The following is a 23,771-nucleotide window of genomic DNA, read 5'->3' on the forward strand; positions in this document are numbered from 1 at the left end:
CACAAAAGCGATAATAGTACAATGACTACAAAAACCTAATAAATCATTTTGTGCTTTCAATAAATGCAAAATAATAAAGTTACAAGTTACGACAATATTACAACTTTAAATTTCACTACTAGACATTTGGCATTTACAAGTGGAAGAAACATGACCAATTTTCTTACAGCTCGAGCATTACACATTATAGGGATAAGAGTTGACATCTCCATTTTGTATAGTATTGTATCGACCTTCAACATCTCTCTAACTTTAACATACAAGTTCATACAAAAAAATGTTTTCTAAAAAAGAATAAGCGATGTTTTCCTTTGCCATTCATTGCATATTTTCATTTTCAAGCACCTTCAACTATTTGCTCATATTCAATTAGATAACAAATTCAATCCATGATGTGCATAACTGTAATTCAACATAAAAGTTGTCAAATTTCATCAAATATCAAACTTCGTACATTAGTGATAACGAGATGTATGTGGTTCGCAGAAAACGATATGTAAGTCATTCTGGAAGAGAAAAAATGAAATGTATGTTTCATAGTAGAACAACAAATAGAATAATCAAATATGTGTTTATCAACGTGTTTACTTCAATAATAAGGGGTAATAAGAATGATTGAAAAGCAACCCATATTAGAACTCTAATTCAATGCTATTATTAACAAATGAACACCATAAACACAAATCACAATAACATGTGATTCAGAAAAATTAAAAAAGAAAGTAGCCCAAATATTGAAATTTAACATTACCTTTTCTTCTTCTTCAAGTGCTCATCAAGAATATTGTAAGCTTTGATTACTTATTTCAACTAAGTGAAAATTTAAGAGAATGATTACAGTAGATTTTAGGGTTTCTTGAAGGAGAGAAGATGACGATGAAAAAGAAAAATAACTGCATAGAGATGTCAACCCTTCCGTGGAAGAAAGGAAGTCAAAATTGAATTAGGGCTAAATGAAAATTGACAGGGGAATTAGGGAATTATGTCTTTTTACATACAAGGATATTTGGGTCCGTTTGATTGCAAATATGGAATTTTGGTGGAAAGAAAATGAATTTCAGGAAATTGAATTGTCTAGAAATTGTTTTCCTGAAAGTTGTCAATTTATTACGTTTGATAGGTATAATTTTCCACGCGAAAAATGTTGAAATAAAAGTATTTTTTGATGTTCGTTTAACTTTGTTTTACATGAAAATTGTCAACTAAAGGGATAGAATTTACTAGTATTGTGGATGAAATTTGTTTCTATTGCCAACAAAAAAATTCAAGAAAATCATCTATCTTTTGGTATTCATTTGACATTATTTTATATGAAAATAGTCAATTAAAGGGAAATATTTTTTTACAATGATTCTTAAAATTTGTTTTCATTTCCAAAAAAAAAAAGAAGGAAAAAAATCGCTACAGGAATTCAAATTCATCAAAAAGTTGGAAATTATCTACGTGGCCAAGGAAAGTGGAAAAGGTTTTCCATGGAAAATTTTTCCTACCAAACACCACAAAAGTTGGAAAATCTTGGTTATTTTCCATGGAAGCAATCAAACTGGGCCATAGTAATTTACAAATAGTATTTTCCTTTTCTTTGTATCTTTAGGCTATCTAACTATAAAAGAAAAAAAAAATAATTTATAGGCTTTTTAAATAAATCTTTGCTTTGACTGAACCTCTTAAATGAAAACCACAATTTTACTCGGGGAGAGGAGGAATTAATTATTTTCTTTCATGTCAAGAACTTGTGTGGGAGAAATTTCACTGAAATTCTTTGCATAAAACTTAAAATGACAATTCATTAATTATTTTCTTTATTGTCCAGAATTTGTGTAGGAGAAGTTTCACTGAAATTCTTTGCATAAAACTTAAAACGACAATTCATTTATTGATGTTTGTGCCTTCTAACACTTATTACATAAATCATGTTTGATATGCAACACGAGGTCTACGTCGATATCATCACTACTTGTCGCATTGTAGAAGCTGGCCATGCACGAAATCGTTACATTAACCATAAAGAATGGATGCTAAAGACAAGTAATTGCTAAAATAAAGTCGTAACAAAGTAATCATATTGAAATGTGCAACTAAATTACTTCCTTTGAGAGGAATTTTCAAGAATGTCCAATTTTAGTTGTGTGAGTTGAAAAGTGTCATATCTTGATAATTCTTGCAAAAATGTCCAAATTTGATATCAAATTGTCTACTTTACCCTCATGAAAAGATTAATTAATTTTATATCAATTTGCCACAATTTTCAAGAAAAGCCAATAGCTTTCACGAGAAGCCACATTAATGTTGCTATTATCTAGGTGACTCCACTTGCTTACATTTTTAATTAGATTTTAATCAATTATTTTAGAACAAATGAAGAAGAAGTAGAAATTCCATTAACACATACAAAGCAGTATATGATTCGAACTCCAAAGGAATCATTTTATTTCATTTGGAGAAATTTACTGCCGTCGAAATTTGAAGTTAATTAGGCTCTCCTCATTTTTCGGTCGAAGGTATATTTCTTCGAACTTTCATTTTTTTTTTTGATAAGTTGTATTTAATACTTGTTATATATGTTCAGATCTCATTTTTTGATAAGGTATTTTTTCACTTCAATGGATTAAATTATCCAAACAAGGAGTAGATATTTGTTGTACCATTCATCTTAAATAACTTAGTTAGATAATAACTTCTGTATTTAAAATATCATTAATGGTGGAACAAATTCTTTGCAAAAATGGTGGTTGAAGTTGAAGAAGATGATAAATGTATGGAATCCCGTCATTTCATTCTCGACATTCATAAACATCGAGAATGATATTTATACTATCATTCTTGATACTGTTAAATGTCGACAATAACATAAAAAATTTGACGAAGTTGGGGAAATTTCATGTATATGCAGGTAGCATCTTCGTTTTCAGCTTTTGTTGGTGCAGATATGAGAGATGTTAAGAGATTTGTTGTCTCGTATGGTGGTAGATTCGTCAACATGGAAGACGGGTAGAAGTGGTTAGGGAATCGACCAACATCAATTGTTGTTCGATATGATATTACATATGAAGAGCTTGTACATAAATTTTTCGAGAAGCTGAATGTTGACAGAATGAAGTTTCGAATTCAATTGAAATTTACAGTTTCAAACATGAATATACCCTTTGCTGATGTAGCCGACGATGAGGATTTGCAATGGTATATTTCTGTTCACAGAGAAGCAACGTTGTGTGTAATTTCAAATGAATATGATGTTGGAGAGCACGAAACACATGTCGGAGTTAAGCCTTTCTCACCAGTAGAAGATGCATTGTGTGGACGCGATAAAGTCGGTATGTGCAAAATACAAGAGCTACAAATGATTGATAATACGGATGAAGGTTTAGTTTAAGGGAATTTGTATATTCGAAATACAATTCAGCCGATTGATGAAGAGGACATTGCAGAGAATCAAATTTTCTTTAGCAAACAGCAGTTATACACATGGCTTCAACTTAAGGCCTTGAAAGAGAAGTTTCATTTCAAGATTAAAAAGTCGAATCCTAGATCTCTTACTATGTGTTGTGTCGATACTACATGACATTAGCTAGTGCGAGCTTCGAAGATCAAAACTTTTGAGATTTTTAAGATTCGAGAGTACACACCCAAGCACACATGTTTTCTAGACATTCGACGAAATGCACAAATTCATGCAACGAATGCACTAATTGGATATCACATAATGTGAAGGTTGGACGACGCAAACCAACCATACATTCCTGCGGGTATTATTAGGGTTATGGAACATGAGTTTGGTGTACGGATTATCTACAACAAAGCGTAGAGGGGTAAAGAGAAGGGACTTCGATTTCTTTGTGGTATACCCAAAGAAAGTTTTCAGAAATTGCCATCATACTGTCACATGTTAGCCTAGAAAAACCCACGAACCATTGCACACATTGAACTTGACTCCAATAACAGGTTCTTGTTCTTCTTCTTAATGTTCGGGACAAGTGTACGTGATTTTCGAGAATACATGAGACCAATAATTTGTGTTGATAGAAGTCATTTGAAGGGCCAGTGTAAGGGAACATTACTAGTAGCTGCAACGCAAGATGCTAACCTGCAAATATATCCTCTTGGTTGGGGTGTCGTCGATAGAAAAACAAATGCATCGTGGTATTGGTTATTCACAAAGTTGAAAGAAGTCGTTGATGACTCAAATCAACTAGTGTTCGTCTCGAACAGGAAGAAGAGTATTAAGCGGGCAATTACGAGGTTGTTCCTGCTTTCTTATCACGGTGCTTGCATCTGGCATATCGAGAAAAATCTCATTGCTAAGTATAGCAGTAGCAATGTTATATTCTTGTTCAAGCACGCAGCGTTAGCGTACCGCCTATCGAAATTTGATCAGTTCATGACATAGATAAGAACCATTCGGCCGTCAATGACATCTTACTTGGAACGTGCCAGTATATCCACCTGGTCATTGACGAATTTTGTTGGTAATCGGTACAACGTTATGGCAAATAACATTGTGGAGTCACTAAATTCAGTTCTAAGGTGACAACGAAGTTTTCCTATAACCTCGTTGGTCGAAAATATTACGTCATTGATGCAACTATGATTTTACAAGAGAAGAAGCGCATCCACCAAATGTAGTACGACTGTGTTACCAAAAATTAATGATGAATTGAGAAAATCGTTGACGCCAGTGCAACCTTATAAGTATGAAATTTGGATGAACTCATTTTCAAGGTAGGTGTAGCTACCGAACTCTGACTGTCATCCTTATAGGTAACACATGTTCATATCGAGAGTTTCAGATGTGACAAATCCCATATTCACATGCATCCCAAGCTGCTTGCGCAAAATGAAAATCATTGTACAACCTGTGCTCTCCTTACTACACCATAGAATGTTAGCGAGTTGTGTACAACGAAGTTCTTCACCCCGTTGGGCGAGAGTTAGATTGAGTTGTTCCTCAGTCCATTCATTTCATCGAAGTTCTGCCCTCAAATATACGTAAAGCACCAGGTTGACCTCCTACCCAACGTCAACAGTCAAGAACTGAAAGGTCGATTTTGACACGAAAATGTGGCCGATGTGGGGGGTTCTGGACATAATAGGCAAACATGTAGGAATCCGACACCTTTATGTGACATGTATAATTGAATGACATTGTGTATTCCGATCGTTAAATGCTCTGATAAAATGGATTACCAATATTTTGAATATACTTTTGTGCATTACTTGCTTTCTATCTTAGTTGATAAAGACATGTTTTGAATATATTTTTGACTTTTACTTCCCGTTTCTTTCTTCGTTCTTTCTTCATAGCACTTATTTGCAATTGCTTATTCTAAATTTAGGCTCGTAATACATTCTCAATTCTTTATACAGATTCATTCCCTTTTTGGTGATTTTTCTCTTATATCACCCTTGTCATCCAAAATTTTATAGCGCACAAATAGGAAAATTCGTATGGGCATTTCACTAAGTACAAACAAGAAAACCCGGGTATTGTAAATAGCTAAAAACAAGGAAAATGGCGTCACATATATTCTTATGAGCATTTCATTACGATATCATTTTGTCCATCATATATGTGATCAACCTTATATCTAATTCATCATTGGAATTTTTTTAATCATTATAAACACAATGTGGTAATGGATACAAAAGCAAGTCATGAATGACTCGTTCTCCTAAGTCACTGGAGCAAACGAAATGGTAATCACAACAAAAGAAAGTCATAACTCCAATGCATATCGTAGACAACTACTATACAAAATGGTGATCACCCCAAAAATATCCATCACCTATATAGATTTTACAGCGCTAGATATGTATTTAAATATTTCACTTACGAAGATCGCATCTTCTACATATCCTCCACCACGGACAAATAGGACATATCACTGTCATACTCCTTGTCGGAGCTTATGACGATCACATCTTCATTTTCAGTGGGAACAACTCCGACATTGTCATCCAACAATACACGATGTGCTTTCGGTTGGATTTCATGATGATCTTGAATTGGCTCAATTTCATCTATTAGATTCGAAAAAAGAATGGGTTTAAAGCAAACCCTACGATGGCAGTTCAAAGGTTGACGAACATATGGAATGAAGGCATTGCTTTCTTCATCCGAGTTCGAGTCTATGGAAAGAACTAGGTAGTGCTATGAATTTGTTGAAATAGCCATGTGTGCATATTGAAGCAAAGTTCTGTCTTTTGTAGTGGAGGTTGACTTGTCTGTTGAATGCATGAGAAGATATCTCACCAACCCATTTTTTTTTTCAACCATGTCATTATGTATTTATTGTTGTTTCACATTATTATGGTTGAGAATATACTTGTGCTTGGCACACCAATATTAATTAACATCTGAACTACTATAGTAATTATAACTTTTGCAGTAAATAGTCCAATTTGTTTGGTCGTATATTGGTTGCAATTAACTATTTATTAAAATTGGTTGGATTGACTTTATCTAGACATTTGATGCCGTTCTCAACATTTGGAACGTCGTTCTCGACATTAAACTACTGTTAATCTCGACGCTTAACATTACAGTTGTCTAGAACGCCACTTAGACAAAAACAAGAGATATCTCTATATTTCAACGATTTCCTGACATTTCATATGTAGTTCTTGACATTAAATAGCTGTGAAGCTTGAAATTTCACATAAACCACTAAATTCGAATCAACCCATGTTCTTATTGCATACCACCATATAAATCAAAAGAATACAAACCACTAAATTTGAATCAACCTAAAGCTTGATATTTCATATTGCAAGTGTACCAAAATACATGACCAAATACCACCATATAAACCACAATACATATTGCGCATCAAAACATCAAATCAAAATATGCAAACCAGTTAATTTGAATCAACATAAAGTTCATATCCAATCACCATTATCTATCGTCAATCAAAATACACAAACTACGCATCCCTCTTACCCAAACTTGAACGATCGAGGTCTGCGTGTAGGTGGACTAGCAATGGACGCATCAGCTGTAGGTACAATGGTTGGTGCCTTCTCCACAATATCACAAGCGACGTAAACTGACCTAAGAACTCCAAACCCACCTTTCGACGTTATGGACACATTAGGAATATTGCAAACAACTGCTTCGATAGCCTCTCCGACATCCTGTCATCCGCAAAAATATTGGGAGTAAAAATATCACGTGGTTAGGGCTCATCTCTATCGCGATCGTTATGACCAAATCCATCATACTCATCAGCAACATTGTGTTGCCCAATTTCTATTGTAACTTCATCAAACCTTCGTCAGAGCATATTTATCTCATCAGTGACATGATTTCTCAAACCACACACATGACCTCCCAGATCATTTTGGAGACTAGCGAATCTTGTGTTCATCTCCTCCCTCAAATTGCCCATCTTGCTCTCAAATGCCTCCCGTTGTTCGTTCAAGAGAGCTCTTATCTCATCTAAAGACACATGCCTTTCGATGATCGGATCCCCATGCTCTTCTTCTCTACCTTCAACATGATGCAAACCTCAATGATGAAGTCCACCTTTGTCATCTCTCTGAGATTTATTTGGTCAATGGTTATTGTCATCATTCCGTATAACATCATCTTCAACTAGACAAGCTTGTATTTCTATTGATTGAGCAACAAGACTATTTAGAACGGGGTCAGCTACATCTTCTAATGGAACTAGATCAACGAAGTACGGTTACAATTCTTCTGTAGCAGTTGCCGGCAGTGTTACCCACAAGTGCACCTACAGGGAAAGGAAAAATGAGCGAAATTAAATATTATATATTACGAAAGTGTAAGGCAATTATGTATGTAAATCACTCACATCTGTCTTCTCAAAAAAATTTGAATATGTTCGGGAATGAGGATTTTTCGTGCCAGACCACCGCAACATCATCGGAACATCGTCACAAATCTTACTCGAGAATAGAGCTCCCAACTCTGGGATTACCTCGTACGCCCAAACCTGCATGACATTTATAACAATAATAATCATATTCGGAGGTAAATAACAATGTGTGATGAAAAGAACTGAAATGAACCAAAATAGATGTATACCTGGAGGGCAAGAGGAAATTCGTACAATGTGTAAGTCATCCTATCACAATCGTTCACTTTTGTCATGTCCGCCTTTCTTCCCCATCTACGTAGCAGTGATTTGATAAGAAGTTGAAAACATACCGTCCCCTATGGGTAGCCATTGAAGAAATCAAAGTTGTCAACGATGGAGAGAGTTGTCGGATGTATTCCTACATTTCGGTCTCTTAAATTAAATACCCCTTCAATAATTAGTGCAAACCCAAGCTTGTAACGATCATTACGGTTGGCACATTTCAAGAAAACTTTCTCCAAGTTGCTACAAGTTATCCGATTCATATTAGCAAACATTCTGTCCTGTAAACGAGTTTTCTCTAGGATTTTGTCAACTTAGGTACCTTTAGGCTCTGGACCGCAGTTCAAGTAGGTGATTAATGTGAACTCTGGCAATCTAAATCGTGCGAACCTTTGGTTTACCTTGAACCAAGCCTCAAACCGCTTTCGGCAAACCACCGATCTGTTTACCATTTCATGAATTAATTGTGCGGATATTTTCGGCTCCGATAACCTTGCAACATGTCCTATACAACTCTCCTCCAACTGACGTTTTTGTTGCGAATCCAATTTGTTGAGGACAACTACTATGTATTTTGTGTTGCTCACTTGCGACACATGGGCCAAAACACGTTCCTCCTCCGAAATTTTATATCGGTGTGTCATACTCATCTACAAATCAAAACAAATGAAAACAACATTTATATCAGTGATTTCATGAAAAAAATAGATGAACAAAATGCTTTTAACTTTCCACTCTGAGGCTTCAATAAGTACATGCTACTACCTACTTGATGCTTCAATTTATTCAAATCAAGCAATTGGAATTCAAATTTAAGAAAAAAGAACACTATATATTTGAAGAAAATGCTTTCAACTTTCATTTTAATGATAGTTGGTGCCTAGGCATAATAACATTTAGGCCTCATGAATCCTAATGCATAATGCAGTTGTCAAAAAAGAGAAAAAAAAATGGAAATAACAATTGACTACTAGCTAATTTACCTGCAAGAACTTTAATTAGTTCAAACGCATTCAAATTTGGAAGTAGATTGAACACATCCTGCAGAATCTAGGAGACATATCAACATAAGATAGGAAATAATAAGTAATTGTGTGATATCCAAAGTAAAGAAGGGCGACAAGTGAAAAGTTACAAAGTGGTAAACTTCAACATTTATGCTAAAAATTTGAAAAGTGCAGTACAAAAAAGCCTAATTGGACTCCAGTAAGAGGATTTTAGGTATTCTATTTTACATTCTCTACTTGCCGATGAGGATTTCTAAATCTAGATTATTTATAAATTCATATTATAAAGTTATCAAGTTGCAATAGGATGAAAATTCCCAATCTGAAGGGGGCTTTTTAAGTCTTGGAACAAGATGGTCAATCCTAGACCTATGAACACACTTGAAAAAAGATTAAAACTAACCATTATGTATCCACATCAAGAAATCAATCAACTTATACATATATGAACTTCATATACATACATCATTCAGCCCAAATTTATAACTATAGGTAGATAACCAGATATCTGCCAACACAAAGAATTTGGAATAACATTAGCTATTATACATACAAAATAATTAAAAGCATGTTAAACTAAGACTTCTCGAAGGTTAGCATTGTAAACGATGATAATGTAGGGTTCAGTTTATAACTTAATTAAAAGCATGTTAAACTAAGACTTCTCGAACACAACTATTTGCTACCTACGATGTTGCTGGTCTTATTTCTTCTCTTTATGTAGAGATTAGAAAAATGTTTTTACAAAAGGTATATATAATATGCACAATACTACATTTCCTCCTTACTAATATATTAATCTATTCATCATGCACTTTGTCAAAAAGAAATTGCTAATACCTTAAAATAGTACTATTTCTATCAATAATCAAAAGATTTACTTTTAATAAAGAAAGTTACCCATAAAGCCTAATGAATCTTAGAGAACTCAAGAACAATCAAGAAAGTTACAAGTGCGTTCACACACAAATCAAATTCATAGTCTAGATTTAACAAAAGAAAAAGATTAAATTTACAAAGAAGGCTGACTGAAAAGAGACAATAACAGACCATATGCAGTTAATTAAAGTAGGCATATCCAGAAAACAAACAATCTCTTCACAAAACTAAGATGCAATGGTATAATGATAGACCGTACTAACAAACATCAAAACAGGGACAAATGTACAATTCTAAAACTAGCCATTCAGTGAAAAAATTTCCATATCCAGAAATCCAAGATATTTGCAGCCCATACAAACAGAATAAAATAAATTAGTGGTTATTGAAAACAAGATATTCGGAAAACAGACCACTACCATATCCAATCTTCAATACATACTCAAAACCATAAGACCAACACCGAAAAATGTTTCCTCACAAACAACCATGAATAATTTCCTCATTTTCAACACATGATACATGAGTATAGTCAGGGGCAGTGCCAAGATTCTTAAATTTTGGGGGCAAATGTAGTGATAATTAAAGTTATAAAAAAGTTATTGACACTACCATGCTCGTTAGAAAAGGTATAGTAAAACAACATTAATTATCATATCAAACAACATTGAGTAGTTTATCATAAACTTCATAACAAGTTTACAAAAAAAAAAAAAGAAAAAAAGAAAAAGAAAAAGATCTTTATAACAAAAAGTAGATACTAGTACGATAACATTTAGGCCTTCATAGCTCACTTGCTTCAGTAATTGAGTACTAGAAAAACAAATCATTAAGAGTCCAGGGAACAAGAAGCTAATACAAAGCAATGGTTAAAAGTAGCAAACATTTTTCAACTAATTATATAACAAAATAGACCCAACTTTTCAAATCAATTAATAGCATATTCAAAGGAAAAATTCTTTGTAAAACTGTAAAAAAAAATGATATACTAATGAGAATCACGAAGGGGGTGATTCTGCCCTCATGATTCTTCGCAATCAAAATACTAAAAGACGATAGAATATGACTTGAAAAAACACAAGCAATTCGAATGTTCAAGAATCCAAACCTCAGGAAAAAGACAAATAAAACAAAACCCATAATGATTTTTACCTATATAATTTATCAGATCTCACTTTTCTCCATTTAGTTGAAGCCAAAGAAACCAAATTACAACAAATAATAAATTTTATATGCATAATTATTAGAATTAAAACATGAGCAAATTTCATCAAGCAAAAGAACTAAGAGATTAACTAAAACATACCAGACTTAAGGAACCCACGCTGTGGGTGTCGGTCGATGTCGGGGATTTGAGGAGAAAATAAGAGACGACGATGAGATTAGAGTACTGTAGGCGTGAGAGAGAAATGGAAGATAGGTTTGGGTTCGTGTCGGCGATTTGAGGAGAAATTTGATTTTTTTTTTTAATTTGTCTTTAAACAAAGCGGGCCGGGTCTATCTATGTCATTTTTACTGATCAACCCGTGACTTGATCCGCATCTACCCGACTTAGGCATTTAATGTTGATTGACATTTGTATTATGTTGATTGGCATTTATAATGATATGGAAAAATTTGAATTCTAGTGTGGAAATAGAATATGCTAACAGGAGTAACATAATTGGAAAAGGGATATTGACAAAATTGTGGATATTTTTGTAAATAACTATATAAAAATGGACATCATGTACACCAAACACAACTGTTAAAATATTGAATTATTTATAATACACGTAAAGATCATTCAATAATTACGTAAGTCGTGTCTTGGAGCTCAGACAAAGACGGTGATTAAATAAGAGGAAGCATATTTTTCAATTTTAATATCATTTAAAGAAATCTACTTGGCAGATGATTCGGAAACCTAAATTATGAAAACAGACCTTTATAATAAATTATTGATTTTTGTGTAAGCATTTATTGAATCAAGCAAATCAAACTCAAAACACTCTTTTGATGATAATTTATGTTTATTGGGTAATTCTGTGTAGTGTTCTAGTAGCTGATCTCTAGCTACAAGCTTTTCACCGTCGACATTTGCTACAATTTTATCTGTGGGTTTGATGCATTTTTGCTTCACCAAATCTCTATTTCTCTTGATTTTACTGAGTAAGCTTCTATCTCTATTTTTCCCCCTTAATTTTGTCTATATATGCATATATTACAGTATTACAGCAATTCACATGTTCAAGAGAGTATGACTTCGATTTTTGCATCTTCAGTTGAGGGCTTGTGAGTTTTTGCTTAAAAAATTGTTTTACTTGCACCTTTTGGAGTTATATTTGTCATTTATTTTGTTTATGCTGGAGTTCGGTTGGGAGCTACTGGGAGCTGAGTAGAGGTGATTCATGCTTTGAATCCTGATAACAAAGTTTATAATTCAATGTAGCTGTGTGATTGGAGCTTGGTCATTTAATTTCCCCATGAGTCAGTAAGTTGGGATTTCGTTTTTGCCATGGATTATTCGGTCAAAATTCAAACGCTGCTTCAAATTGAGAAAAGGAAATGGTTGTTCTTGGTGGGTTTGGTGGCTTTAACCCATTTATTCTGCCAGTCTTTGATGCTTCCTTATGGCAGTGCCCTTATGTCGCTATTGCCCAGTGGTGAGAAGGCCAGCAAATCATCCAATCAATCTTCTTTCAAGACTGTGATGCCTGAAAATGCTTACAATATTGGTATCTCGAATGCAAATAATGCATCTCTATTAGTAGGTGGATTGAAATATTCAAAGAGTTACCACTCGGCTGCAGAGGCAGAGGATAACGAGGGATCAATGGTAAAATATGAAGAAAGAAGAATTAATATTGCCTCAGATAGTGAGGCCATGGATAATGATTTTGATTTTGATTTTGTTGAGGATGAAACATTAGATAATGATAATCCATTTCAACTAAATCGAGATATGGAGGAGGGGTTCAAGATGCAACATGAGGAAAGCCAGGAACATGGTTCTAAGGAAAATATGTCAATCATTTTTTCAGATGCCAATACAAGGACCATGCAGGATGAAAGTAGCACTGTTGGTACTCCTACTTCGTTACCTTTGGTTGTTTCACAAGCTGCGGATTTGTTGATTAAATCAGTTGTTGAGACAAACTCAGGATCTCGAGAAAGAACATCTACTGATTTTGCCCCTGCTGTATCTTCTAAAACAAAAAAATTATCTGATGGCAAGGACAATTCGATGCTGCAAAATAAATTTTCTGTCCCCAGTAATGGATCTTTACTTGAGAGTAAGCCTGTTAAGAAGAAGATGAGGTGTGAGATGCCACCAAAAACAGTAATGCTGATAGATGAGATGCAACGTCTATTAGTTCGGCATCGAGCACGTTCACGTGCAATGGTAGGTTATTCTTGATAAAAAGATAACTATTTGTTTTGTTTTCATGTGTAATGTGGCTTTTTACAATTGGATTGCAGAGACCTAGGTGGTCTTCTGAATGTGACCAGGAAATTCTGCGTGCGAAGTTACAGATTGAGAATGCACCTGTTTTGAAGAATGGTCGAGATCTTTATGCTCCTGTCTTTCGAAATATATCCATGTTCAAAAGGTTAACCAAACTCAATTCAAAGAGTGAATAATAGTTCAATTTCAGAATCCATGTTTTCTGATTTTAGATATCTTGGTTTTATGCTCTTTGCCTAAGTTGTGTCTGACTTGTATCTCACTGAAAAATTTACCCTGGAACGGAAATTAATGCAGCAAGACAATATTATCTATCAGAAGTCTTTCTAATTTTTTAAACGGGCTTTGTCGCATTTACAATAGTATGTTATTTTCAGTCCATGAGCAAGGCACCTTCAGTCATGCACAAACAGCTTTTAAAACAGAGAATAATATAAACTAGCCTTGTCCTCAAAACCAACACTATAGAATCTAGGAAATTGAAATAATTCTCAAATAATTTTTAGACCCCCAACAGAGAGAGACTAATTGAAGTTTTAAAATTTGGAAAATGGCTTATCTTCTGTTTTCCGTAACAAAGAAAATTGCCCCTAATAGATCATATATGAACTTGATGCATTCCTAGTGACTTGATTTTGTGGAGATAAATTTGCTTTGTTCTCCTCTTAAAGAACAATGTTGAGTAAGGTGATAATTTGCAGAAACTAAAATACTACTAAACATATTTATCTTTCTTTCTCTTTGCTAATTGTGTTTCCTTAATTGTGCTTTGTTGCATTATTAGGAGCTATGAACTCATGGAGCGCTTACTCAAAATATATGTCTACAAAGAGGGTGAAAAACCCATCTTTCATCAACCAGTCCTCAAAGGATTATATGCATCTGAAGGATGGTTCATGAAGCTGATGGAGGGAAATAAGCATTTTGTTGTGAAGGATCCAAGGAAGGCTCATCTCTTTTATATGCCATTTAGTTCACGGATGCTAGAATACACTCTATATGTACGTAATTCCCACAATCGGACAAACCTACGTCAGTACTTGAAAAATTATTCAGAAAAGATTGCAGCGAAGTATCGATTCTGGAATAGAACTGGTGGGGCCGATCATTTTCTTGTTGCCTGCCATGACTGGGTATTGCTCTCTCTCCCCTCTCTCTCTCACACACACACACGCGCACACACTCCCACTCTTCCATTCCAAGTTGAACGCATTAGTCTTTACTGTTTTGAGTTTGTCACGATATACATATTCACATCTAGTATATGAATGGACAAAATGCTTATTAGCTAAATTTAAAAATCGGACCGTATTGGGGTTAAATGAAGGTACTAATGCATTAAAAAATTTAAATTCGGTGTTTGAAGTAATAGTTTTTTAAAACTTTATGGAGTATTTGTGTTATAACAATAAAGAATTTCAATAAGATCCTGATTTTTCAGTTTTTGACTACTATTTTGATTTGTATGCATCTTCTATAGTGGCATATGTTGGCTAGAGGAATACTGCCTCCTCACCCATTTGTATGCCCTCCTTTTCGTTGCAAAATGAATTATGGATTTATCTGTAGTGTCCTGACACAAGTGTATTTCTGTAGGCTCCATATGAAACAAGGCACCACATGGAACATTGCATCAAAGCCCTCTGCAATGCTGATATAACCATGGGGTTCAAAATAGGAAGGGATATATCCCTTCCAGAAACATATGTCCGGTCTGCTCGAAATCCTCTTAGAGATATTGGAGGAAAGCCATCATCACAGAGACACATTCTTGCCTTCTATGCTGGAAATATTCATGGATATTTACGTCCAATCTTGCTTGATTATTGGAAGGATAAGGACCCTGATATGAAAATCTTTGGCCCAATGCCTCCGGGAGTAGCGAGCAAAATGAATTACATCCAGCATATGAAAAGCAGCAAGTACTGTATTTGCCCAAAAGGATACGAAGTGAACAGTCCGAGGGTAGTTGAAGCCATTTTTTATGAGTGTGTACCAGTTATTATATCTGATAATTTCGTCCCGCCTTTTTTTGAGGTGTTGAATTGGGACGCATTCTCAGTAATCATAGCAGAGAATGACATCCCAAATTTGAAAAACATTCTTATGTCTATACCAGGAGAAAAATATAACAAAATGCAACTTGGTGTGAAGAAAGTTCAGCGACATTTTCTCTGGCATGCCAATCCTGCGAAATATGATCTCTTTCACATGACCCTTCACTCAATCTGGTATAATAGAGTTTTTCAGATAAAACTCAGATAACTATTGAAGGGATTCCAACAAGCATGTAAAAGTTTGAGGGAAGCTATTGTGGAAGTATACATGCAAACAGATAATATAGAATTCTGCTGGACGACTTATGATTAAGCAACTCCGTTGGCAGTTCTCGTGTTTTGTTAGCAATAACCTGTTCAAGAGGAGTACTCTTGTCTGTTGAGAAATTTTATCTTATGAACGTGAGATCAGGCTTGTCGGCCGATCATCTGTATGTACTATGTATTCAACTAGTAATTTCTGTAAATAAGTTATGATATTTGCTTGTAGAAGAGAATTTGTTGGGAATCTACATAAACGTGCACAACGGAAATTAATACAGATTTCGATTCCCATTGAGAATCATTTTTGTGTTTAGATAGAAATTGTGATAAAAATCATACATTTTTCTAGATCTGCAAATTTTTTTGTCATTCTTTCGTTCCAACTCAGACTTTTGGTTGTTGGATCTTGAAATTCTAAGATGCCAAGAAAAAGAGAGTACTGATATCCCTGAAAATGACCCATATGCTGAAGACAGTGGAGTAATATTTGGCCAAAAAACATACCCAGTTTCATAAAGCAATATCCTTCGACTTACATTGCTCATATCTTCCTTGCAATCCTGCTTTTATAAAGCAAACAATACAAGAACACACAATATAATGTGATCATTCAACATGTCCATGTCATGGGAGATAGGATAGTGTTTTGATAATTATCTGTGTTGATAAGTATATTTTATGCACTTGTCTTGACCGCTTTGCAAAGACTTTTGAAAAGTATTTTGAGCGTTCAGAGCAAAATTGTTATTGATTTTTTCTTCTATTTGGAGGCAAAATTGAGGAAAAACATGAAGAATTGGCATGTTTGAATGATCCGGAAGTTAGAAGTGAAGAACCAAACCTCATAGATCAAATGAGAGGGATAGACAATGGACAAATGAAGGAGTAGAATTCCACTTTATTTCTCCCCTATTCTATTTATTTACATTAAAATTATTTGTCTTTAACAATTTCATCCTTCAACAATGTTTCGAGTGGCTTTTCTCTTTCCTTTTTAAGAATACTCACGGTTCCAAAACAGTTATTAGGTTCATATTGAAATAACCAAATTCAATTTACTTTGTGTACTTTAGTATTTAAAAAATAAATCTTAAAAAAAAGTAACAGTGACGTAACAGAAGAAGGCAGTAAAAAGCACATTTGGCTAAGCTTACCTATAGACAAACAAGTTACTTAAAAGTAACTTCTAGTTTTTAAGCTTAGTACGCTGTGATCCATTAGTACGATTCCTATATACAGCAAAAACCACAAGTATCAAATTTAAGACAGGTTCTTGTTGAAAATTTACTTAATCGTGCATACAGAAAAATAAATAAAATTCAATTCCCATCAAGGATTTGCTTTGTATTTAGATAGAAACTGTGATAAATTCTGCTAGCTCCTTTATTGATCTTGTAATACGAACAATCACGATTTGCAATTCACAATTGTCCAATTGTCCAGTCCCTAATCAAAATTCACACGGAAAACAAGAGTGAGAAAATTGTTATTTTCTTTTCTTATAATAGCAAGTTCAAGCCCTAACAGCCTATTAATATATGTCCAAATGGACTTGGCCCGCCTTTTAAAAATAATTCGGTCCAGTATTTAATTAATTCAATTAATCAAATTTGATCCATGAGTTAATTAATCCAAATAATTAATTTGGGCATATTAGCAAGCAACTCAATTAATTAATTGCCCAACGCTTGTTAATTAATTAATTGGTAAATCTCATTCTTCTAATTTTCATTTTGTGTGTGACCCATTAGGTTTTCCATCACGATACCAAACGATGTGAATTATTATTTGATCCAATCAAAATCGATAAATTAAAATATCTCTTTCTAATTTATCATCAATTTACATCCGTCGTCCCAAATTGACATCTAACAATATGTCAAAGCAATACATGTTACGAAAAATGTTACGTGGTATGACAAGATAAAACTTGTTCATTTACTGTGAAACCATAATCCCTTAATCAATATGATTCGATCAATAACGAGATATAGATATGTGTCAATCTCAACAATCGATTATATCTTTTATTCCACCATTAAATCAATATAAGTCGAAAACTCATTTTCTGACTTATGAGTGTACATTGGCCAATGATTTCGTAATCAATTTAATTGAATAAAATGTAGATTATAATATTTTACTGTCTAAGACGGATACTCTATTGATTATCACAACCTTCATATGACTCTTAATATACCCGAACGATACTGTATTAGTGGTCATTGGCAGAGAAACATCCAACATCACCAAATTATGACCGTCCTCAAATAAGGCACTATGATAATCTCAAATCGAAAGACCAATTCCACTATTGAATGTTAGAGATTAGCTACTGACATTTAGATAGTTATCAATGTGGAATCTCTCCAATGGGTCTTCAATATTTTGTTCTATAACAAAACATTCACATGTTTATTTAAATGTAAAACCACACTTTAGCTCGTGAAATCAGCTACTTACTTCACAAATAAGAAACATCACACGTGATGGTTTATCCGTAATAACGATATTCGTATTTTGTTATTACTTACCGGGGCTATGTAAGTTCTCTTGTTAACAAAATATGAAGTATTGTGCAAAGTACTAAACCACTTACTGGAGCTATGTAAGTTCTCTTGTTGAAAAATTAGAAATGGAATATAAAATACTAGAGAAATGATAATAGTTATTATCTGTTCTTTTTGTTCAATAAAATACCATAAGATCTAGATCCATATCCTTAGCTTCTCTAAGAAACTGCAAGAAATGGGGTTGTATAAATTAAAGCTCGAGTTCACTAATCACATGTAGTCCCTGAAATCTGGTAGGCAATTCTGACATCAAACTCATGAAATACCGCATGGTTTAACTCGTTAAATAGATACAATAAATCAGAACCTATAATCAGAACAACAAAAATGTTCTTTCATTTTGCTTATTGACGAAAAGAAACCCAAAATCAAGAAAATCAATCAAATCTGAAGATTAATTAAGAACAGTAAAACCAAACAAGCATTCTTGACTAAGAACCTACAATCATCAATTAATTCCAAAATATGAACAAAAAAGTTCAATCTTGGAAGCTTACCAAAAGATGTTCCAAATAAGTCTAATAACATAAAAATTAATTCAAAGACACAAAATTTCACCTCGATAAATAATTATCTTTGATTTTGTTTGCAAAATGTTTTCTTAGTTATATATTAACAAGATACCATAACATCTACCTATCTCCTTAATTCTTATCAAGTGTAAATAATAGATGTCTAAAATTTCTGATATTTTGAATTTACCCAAGATACTGTAGCCCAAAAGTTTCGAGTTTTCTGAACAATGAATTTTAGGATATATCACAGTCCAAAAGTTCTGAATTTCTCTTTTTCTTTTCATTCAAGAAGTGTGAAATCCAAAGAGAATCCATTTCCTTTACTAAAAAATTTGCTTTTTGTGGTGATAATTGATCAGTATAGAGTTGAATCATATAAAAGATCAGAAAATAAGAATTATGTTAATCTCATTCTTACTGTTTTCATTACCAATTATGGTAGGTGCGTAGATTTTAAGGTATGCATAACTCAATTACCTGAAAAAGGATATTTCTCAAATGTTACGGCCAGGCCTGCATGCTTGCAGAATCCTCCAGATAGGTTGCAAAGCATAAAAATTCATGCTTTCATGCTTACACATCAAGAAAAGAGCTTTTTAAGGCAGAGTCAAAATATTGGAATGAAAAAAAATAAAATATTTTTAGCATACCTCAAGTTAATTGGGATGTTCTAATACATCAATAACGTAAAGAAAAATTGAAACCCAGTAATGAATGAGCTCTTTGTTTTCGCTAAGTCATGACTAAGAAAAATCAGGGTTTCTGGTCATTGAAGTGGTACCTTTATCCAATTGAAATCCCATGAAACACTGCCAACAGGATAATTTAATGAATAGTCACTGAACATTAATATAGGTTACTATCTGCTCACTGATCTTTAAAAAATTACTCGCTGCTTACTCAACTTTGCTATAGATTATTACTTACTCATCGAAATTTAAGAGGTTACTCATTGCTTACTTAAACTTTGCAATAGATAATACTTATGCATGGAAATGATATGGATGATTGATGGGTAACTTTGTTCAAATTTGAGTAAGCAATGAGTAACCTTTTAAATTTTGGTGAGTAAGTGGTAACGTATAGCAAAATTTAGTGAGTAAAGAGTAACCTTTTAAATTTTAGTGAGCTAGAAGTAACTTATAGTAAAGTTCATGACTACTGATTAAGTTAACTCTATACCAACTTTCGTAATTCACAAATATTGAGCACAAATTGCAAAATTAATCAAGTTAAACTAATGCGAACCCGATTAGCAAGGTCGCTATCTAACCCACCGGAATTAACGCTGGATCCCAAGAACGCCCAAATATGACCAAGGTTTAGGAATTGACCTGCAAAAGTGAACCAAGCAACCCGTATATTAAACGAACGACCTCTTAATCACACAATCTTGAAATCTCATTCGGATTTGTGGATTTGAATTCCAAAATAGTGAATTAAGCAACCGAAGGTATATTAAAACAATGACCTCTTAATTACACAATAACGAAATCACACTTGGTAATTTTGAACGCCACAAGAAAATTAATCTCTTGATAAGTTCAACCCGTTCATTGAAGAACAAAGTTTGAAAGGAGAAAATCTCAATAATTCATTATTAAAAGTCTTGTATTACAATGTAGAAAAATAAACCTAGTTATACTAAAACCTAGAATAAAGTTTAAATAGAATAAAATTCTAGAATACCTATAAATCTATTAAAATCGGAAATAGAGTCCTAAAATATCTAAATTACCAAAAATAAGAATTTGGACCAAAATAAAACTTCTCCAGATCACATCAGACCCTCCCTCTTCAAGAGGATTCGTCCTCGAATCTTAATCCAAGTTATAGCCTTTACTTTCAATCAACTCAAGCACATGAAATGGCCCATCACATCTCGGATGCAATTTGGACCTCTTTTGACATCGAACTCTCCTCTTTTGAATGTAGACCCAAATCCCAATCACCCGTACACAGATCAAAGTGTGTACGCTTTGACGGTTTCTTTTTGCCATTTTGTGATGCTCCAAGAATTATTTCAGTTGATAAATCACTATTCATTTTCCATGCTTTACTCGGCCCAGGTGATGTTGACAATATTACTTCCATTCGATGCATGTTTCCCAACATATCGACTTTGTAGCTCAACTCCTTGCATATTAATTCCTTCCATTGCTTTTGAAATTCCTTCGTTTCCTTAGAGATAACAAAATCAATCTTCGGTAATATAGTGATGTCCAAACTAGGATGTGGTTGTTGTTGAATTGTATCTACCATTTGGTAATTAATGCCCTGATTGTAAGGGAATCCAATCTAATTAATTTTTGGAATCGAATCTTCGTGAACCTACAAAATAGAATTAGCAAAAATAGGGAGGGAAATGTTAGTGTTAGCCAATGCCTCCTCAATTTTAACATCTTCTTCATGCAAGTTCACTCCCAACTCCTCCTTTATCCCCAAAGACTCTTCTTTACTTTCATCCCGTGATTCCATTTCCATTTTAACCACTTCGCCAATTTCAATTTCACCCCCGACTTTCTTTTCACTCATTTGTGGCTCCTCTTCTTTTTCCTCAAAAACTACCACCTTAACATTTTTCTTTTTTATCTCTTGCTCCTTTCGTCCGTTCAGACGATCAATTTGAGACCTCATAATGTCGAGAATATCGGAGAATTTCTGTTTATAATCCACCCCAGTCATCGTGCTTGATGTACTACCCGCACACTTCGCACTAGGTGTTTTCCTTTCCACTGGATAATCATCCCAAGCATCTCCTAGGCTTTTCCCTAAATTCGACTTCTCGCCAATTTCTCCTATAATAATTTGTATTCCTTCTCTCATGTCCATCGCTTCTATTTCTCGATTTCCATACTTCATCAATGCCACAATCATATCCATATGCATAACAATTTTTCATCCTCGGTTCCCGTCTCCTCACATTGAACCCCAAATCACATTGATCCCTATGAATTTTTTTTAGTTTTGCATCATTCTTATCCATCTTATTCCCCATATTCTCAAGCATCTTCTCAAATCTCCAAATAAAATTTTCTGAATTTTTTTTTACACTCTTTTTTTTTACACTTTTTTTCTGACTCTTTTTTTCTTTTTTTTTCTCAAAATTTTTTTTCGGGTACTATACGGACGTGAATAGTACCTCGTGGAACAGTATTTTTCTTTTTGGAAAACTTGACGATGAATCAAAGACTCAAAAGCTGAAAATTAAAAGAACACCAATAACACAAAAAAAAAAACGCGAAAAACAAAAGGACTCAACTAAAATAAAATAAAATTGGATATAACCTTGATCTTGGTGCCTTAGCTCTAATACCAAATGATGCGAACCTGGTTAGTAAAGTCGCTATCGAACCCACAAGAATTGACACCGGATCCCAAGAACGCCCAAATACGACTAAGGTTTAGGAATTGACCCGCAAAAGTGAACCAAGCAACCAAGCGTATATGAAACGAACGACCTCTTAATCACACAATTTTGAAATCTCATTTGGATTTGTGGATTTGAATTCCAAAATAGTGAATTAAGCAACCAAAGATATATTAAACCAATGATCTTTTAATTACACAATAACGAAATCGCACCCGGTAATTTTGAACGCCACTAAGGAAATTAATCCTTTGATAAGTTTGACCCGTTCATTGAAGAACAAAGTTTAAAAGGAGAAAATCACAATAATTCATTATCAAAAGTCTTGTATTACAATGTAGAAAAATAAACCTATTTATACTAAAACCTAGAATAAAGTTTAAATGGAATAAAATTCTAGAATACCTATAAATCTATTAAAATCGGAAATATAGTTCTAAAATATCTAAATTACCAAAAATAAGAAATTGGACCAAAATAAAACTTCTCCAGATCACATCACAAACAAAAAGCCTTAGATCTAACACCTTGAATTTTTCTACAGAATAAGTGTATCTAAAAACCTAAGGCAGAGAGTGGGTGGATTTGGCGGTGAGGAGAGGGTGCACCAAGACGGCGTTTGTTGCTGTCAAAGTGGAAATTGCCACCGGTGCTAATTCTCAAATTGTGCAAAACATCACTCCATGAACAAAATTTGTAGATTTCTTGGAAATGAAAATCTGATCTACAAAAGAAGTTCCGAATTAGTAGATGCTACCAAAGGTACTAGCGATGTCAAACACAAAAAGGAAGAGACTCATAAAATGGTAGACTTGTAATGCCTTCTCTTTGAGACTTGGATCAAGTTTTCAAATATAGAAACAAAGAAAAAACCCATAGACGAAATGAATATTCTAGAAAGAGAAAATGCAAAAGGAACGCTTATCTTCTTTTATCTACGCAGAACGATGTTGTCTGAAAATTCAGCTCATTTCTAACTGGCTCAACAAACTCGGCTCAATCCAAAATGCAACCAACGGCTTGTGAACAGTTATTGAAATCTGCCTATTCTACTTTTAGTTAGATAGAAATGCCATACATTGTGCTAACAAACTTTTATATTGATACACTTCTGTGAGATTCTATTCATATTGCAAATAAAATTTTGTTAATAATTGTGCATTTTTTCAACCAAAACTGGAAATGTATATGAAAGTAGTTATTTCAAACTTTCTATTTACATGCTCTGATAAGAGCTATACAACTAATCCGTTCCATTAATATACATACATCTATAAATACACCAACATTACATGTAATATATGTATAAATATCCTAAAATTGATTATAATAACCTACATTAAAAACAATGTGCACTACAAGAAAAATAGTCTTTTTACAACATGTAAATGGCAACATGCACCAATTGTATGTTGCTAAAAGGGGTTTATTGCAACATTCACCAAATGCATGTTGTCATTGGTTGAAAAAATTAAGATTCAACAACGTTCATTTAGTGGTTGTTGCTATTACACCCTTTCGCAACGTTCATAGATTGTTGTGTTTTTTTTTTT

The 23,771-nt window shown here is 33.7% G+C and overlaps 1 protein-coding gene and 1 long non-coding RNA gene across 4 annotated transcripts; one reads left to right on the plus strand and one right to left on the minus strand.

The window, feature by feature from the left end:
• The first annotated feature begins 11,833 nt into the window (after nt 1-11,833).
• On the plus strand, nt 11,834-16,037 carry LOC111366380 (probable glycosyltransferase At5g03795). 3 transcript variants are annotated; one of them, XM_022987159.1, is made up of 6 exons: nt 11,834-11,942; nt 12,025-12,142; nt 12,343-13,376; nt 13,454-13,584; nt 14,224-14,572; nt 15,036-16,037. In XM_022987159.1, the coding sequence occupies exons 3-6, from the start codon at nt 12,489-12,491 to the stop codon at nt 15,702-15,704; spliced, it is 2,037 nt and encodes a 678-aa protein (XP_022842927.1). In that variant the 5' UTR covers nt 11,834-11,942; nt 12,025-12,142; nt 12,343-12,488; the 3' UTR covers nt 15,705-16,037. The 3 variants fall into 3 exon arrangements, with proteins under 3 accessions (XP_022842927.1, XP_022842925.1, XP_022842926.1); XM_022987157.1 differs by having other exon boundaries at nt 11,834-12,142; XM_022987158.1 differs by having other exon boundaries at nt 11,834-12,142; nt 12,423-13,376.
• Nucleotides 16,038-16,878: 841 nt separating this feature from the next.
• Nucleotides 16,879-19,581, minus strand: LOC111366381. The gene is made up of 3 exons (XR_002697647.1): nt 19,499-19,581; nt 19,326-19,420; nt 16,879-17,206 (listed from the first exon to the last, which is right to left on the minus strand). It is a non-coding gene; the product is annotated as an uncharacterized LOC111366381 (long non-coding RNA).
• Between the last annotated feature and the right edge of the window lie 4,190 nt (nt 19,582-23,771).

Source organism: Olea europaea, chromosome 17, assembly GCF_002742605.1.
Source record: "Olea europaea var. sylvestris chromosome 17, O_europaea_v1, whole genome shotgun sequence".
NCBI classification, from domain to species: domain Eukaryota; kingdom Viridiplantae; phylum Streptophyta; class Magnoliopsida; order Lamiales; family Oleaceae; genus Olea; species Olea europaea.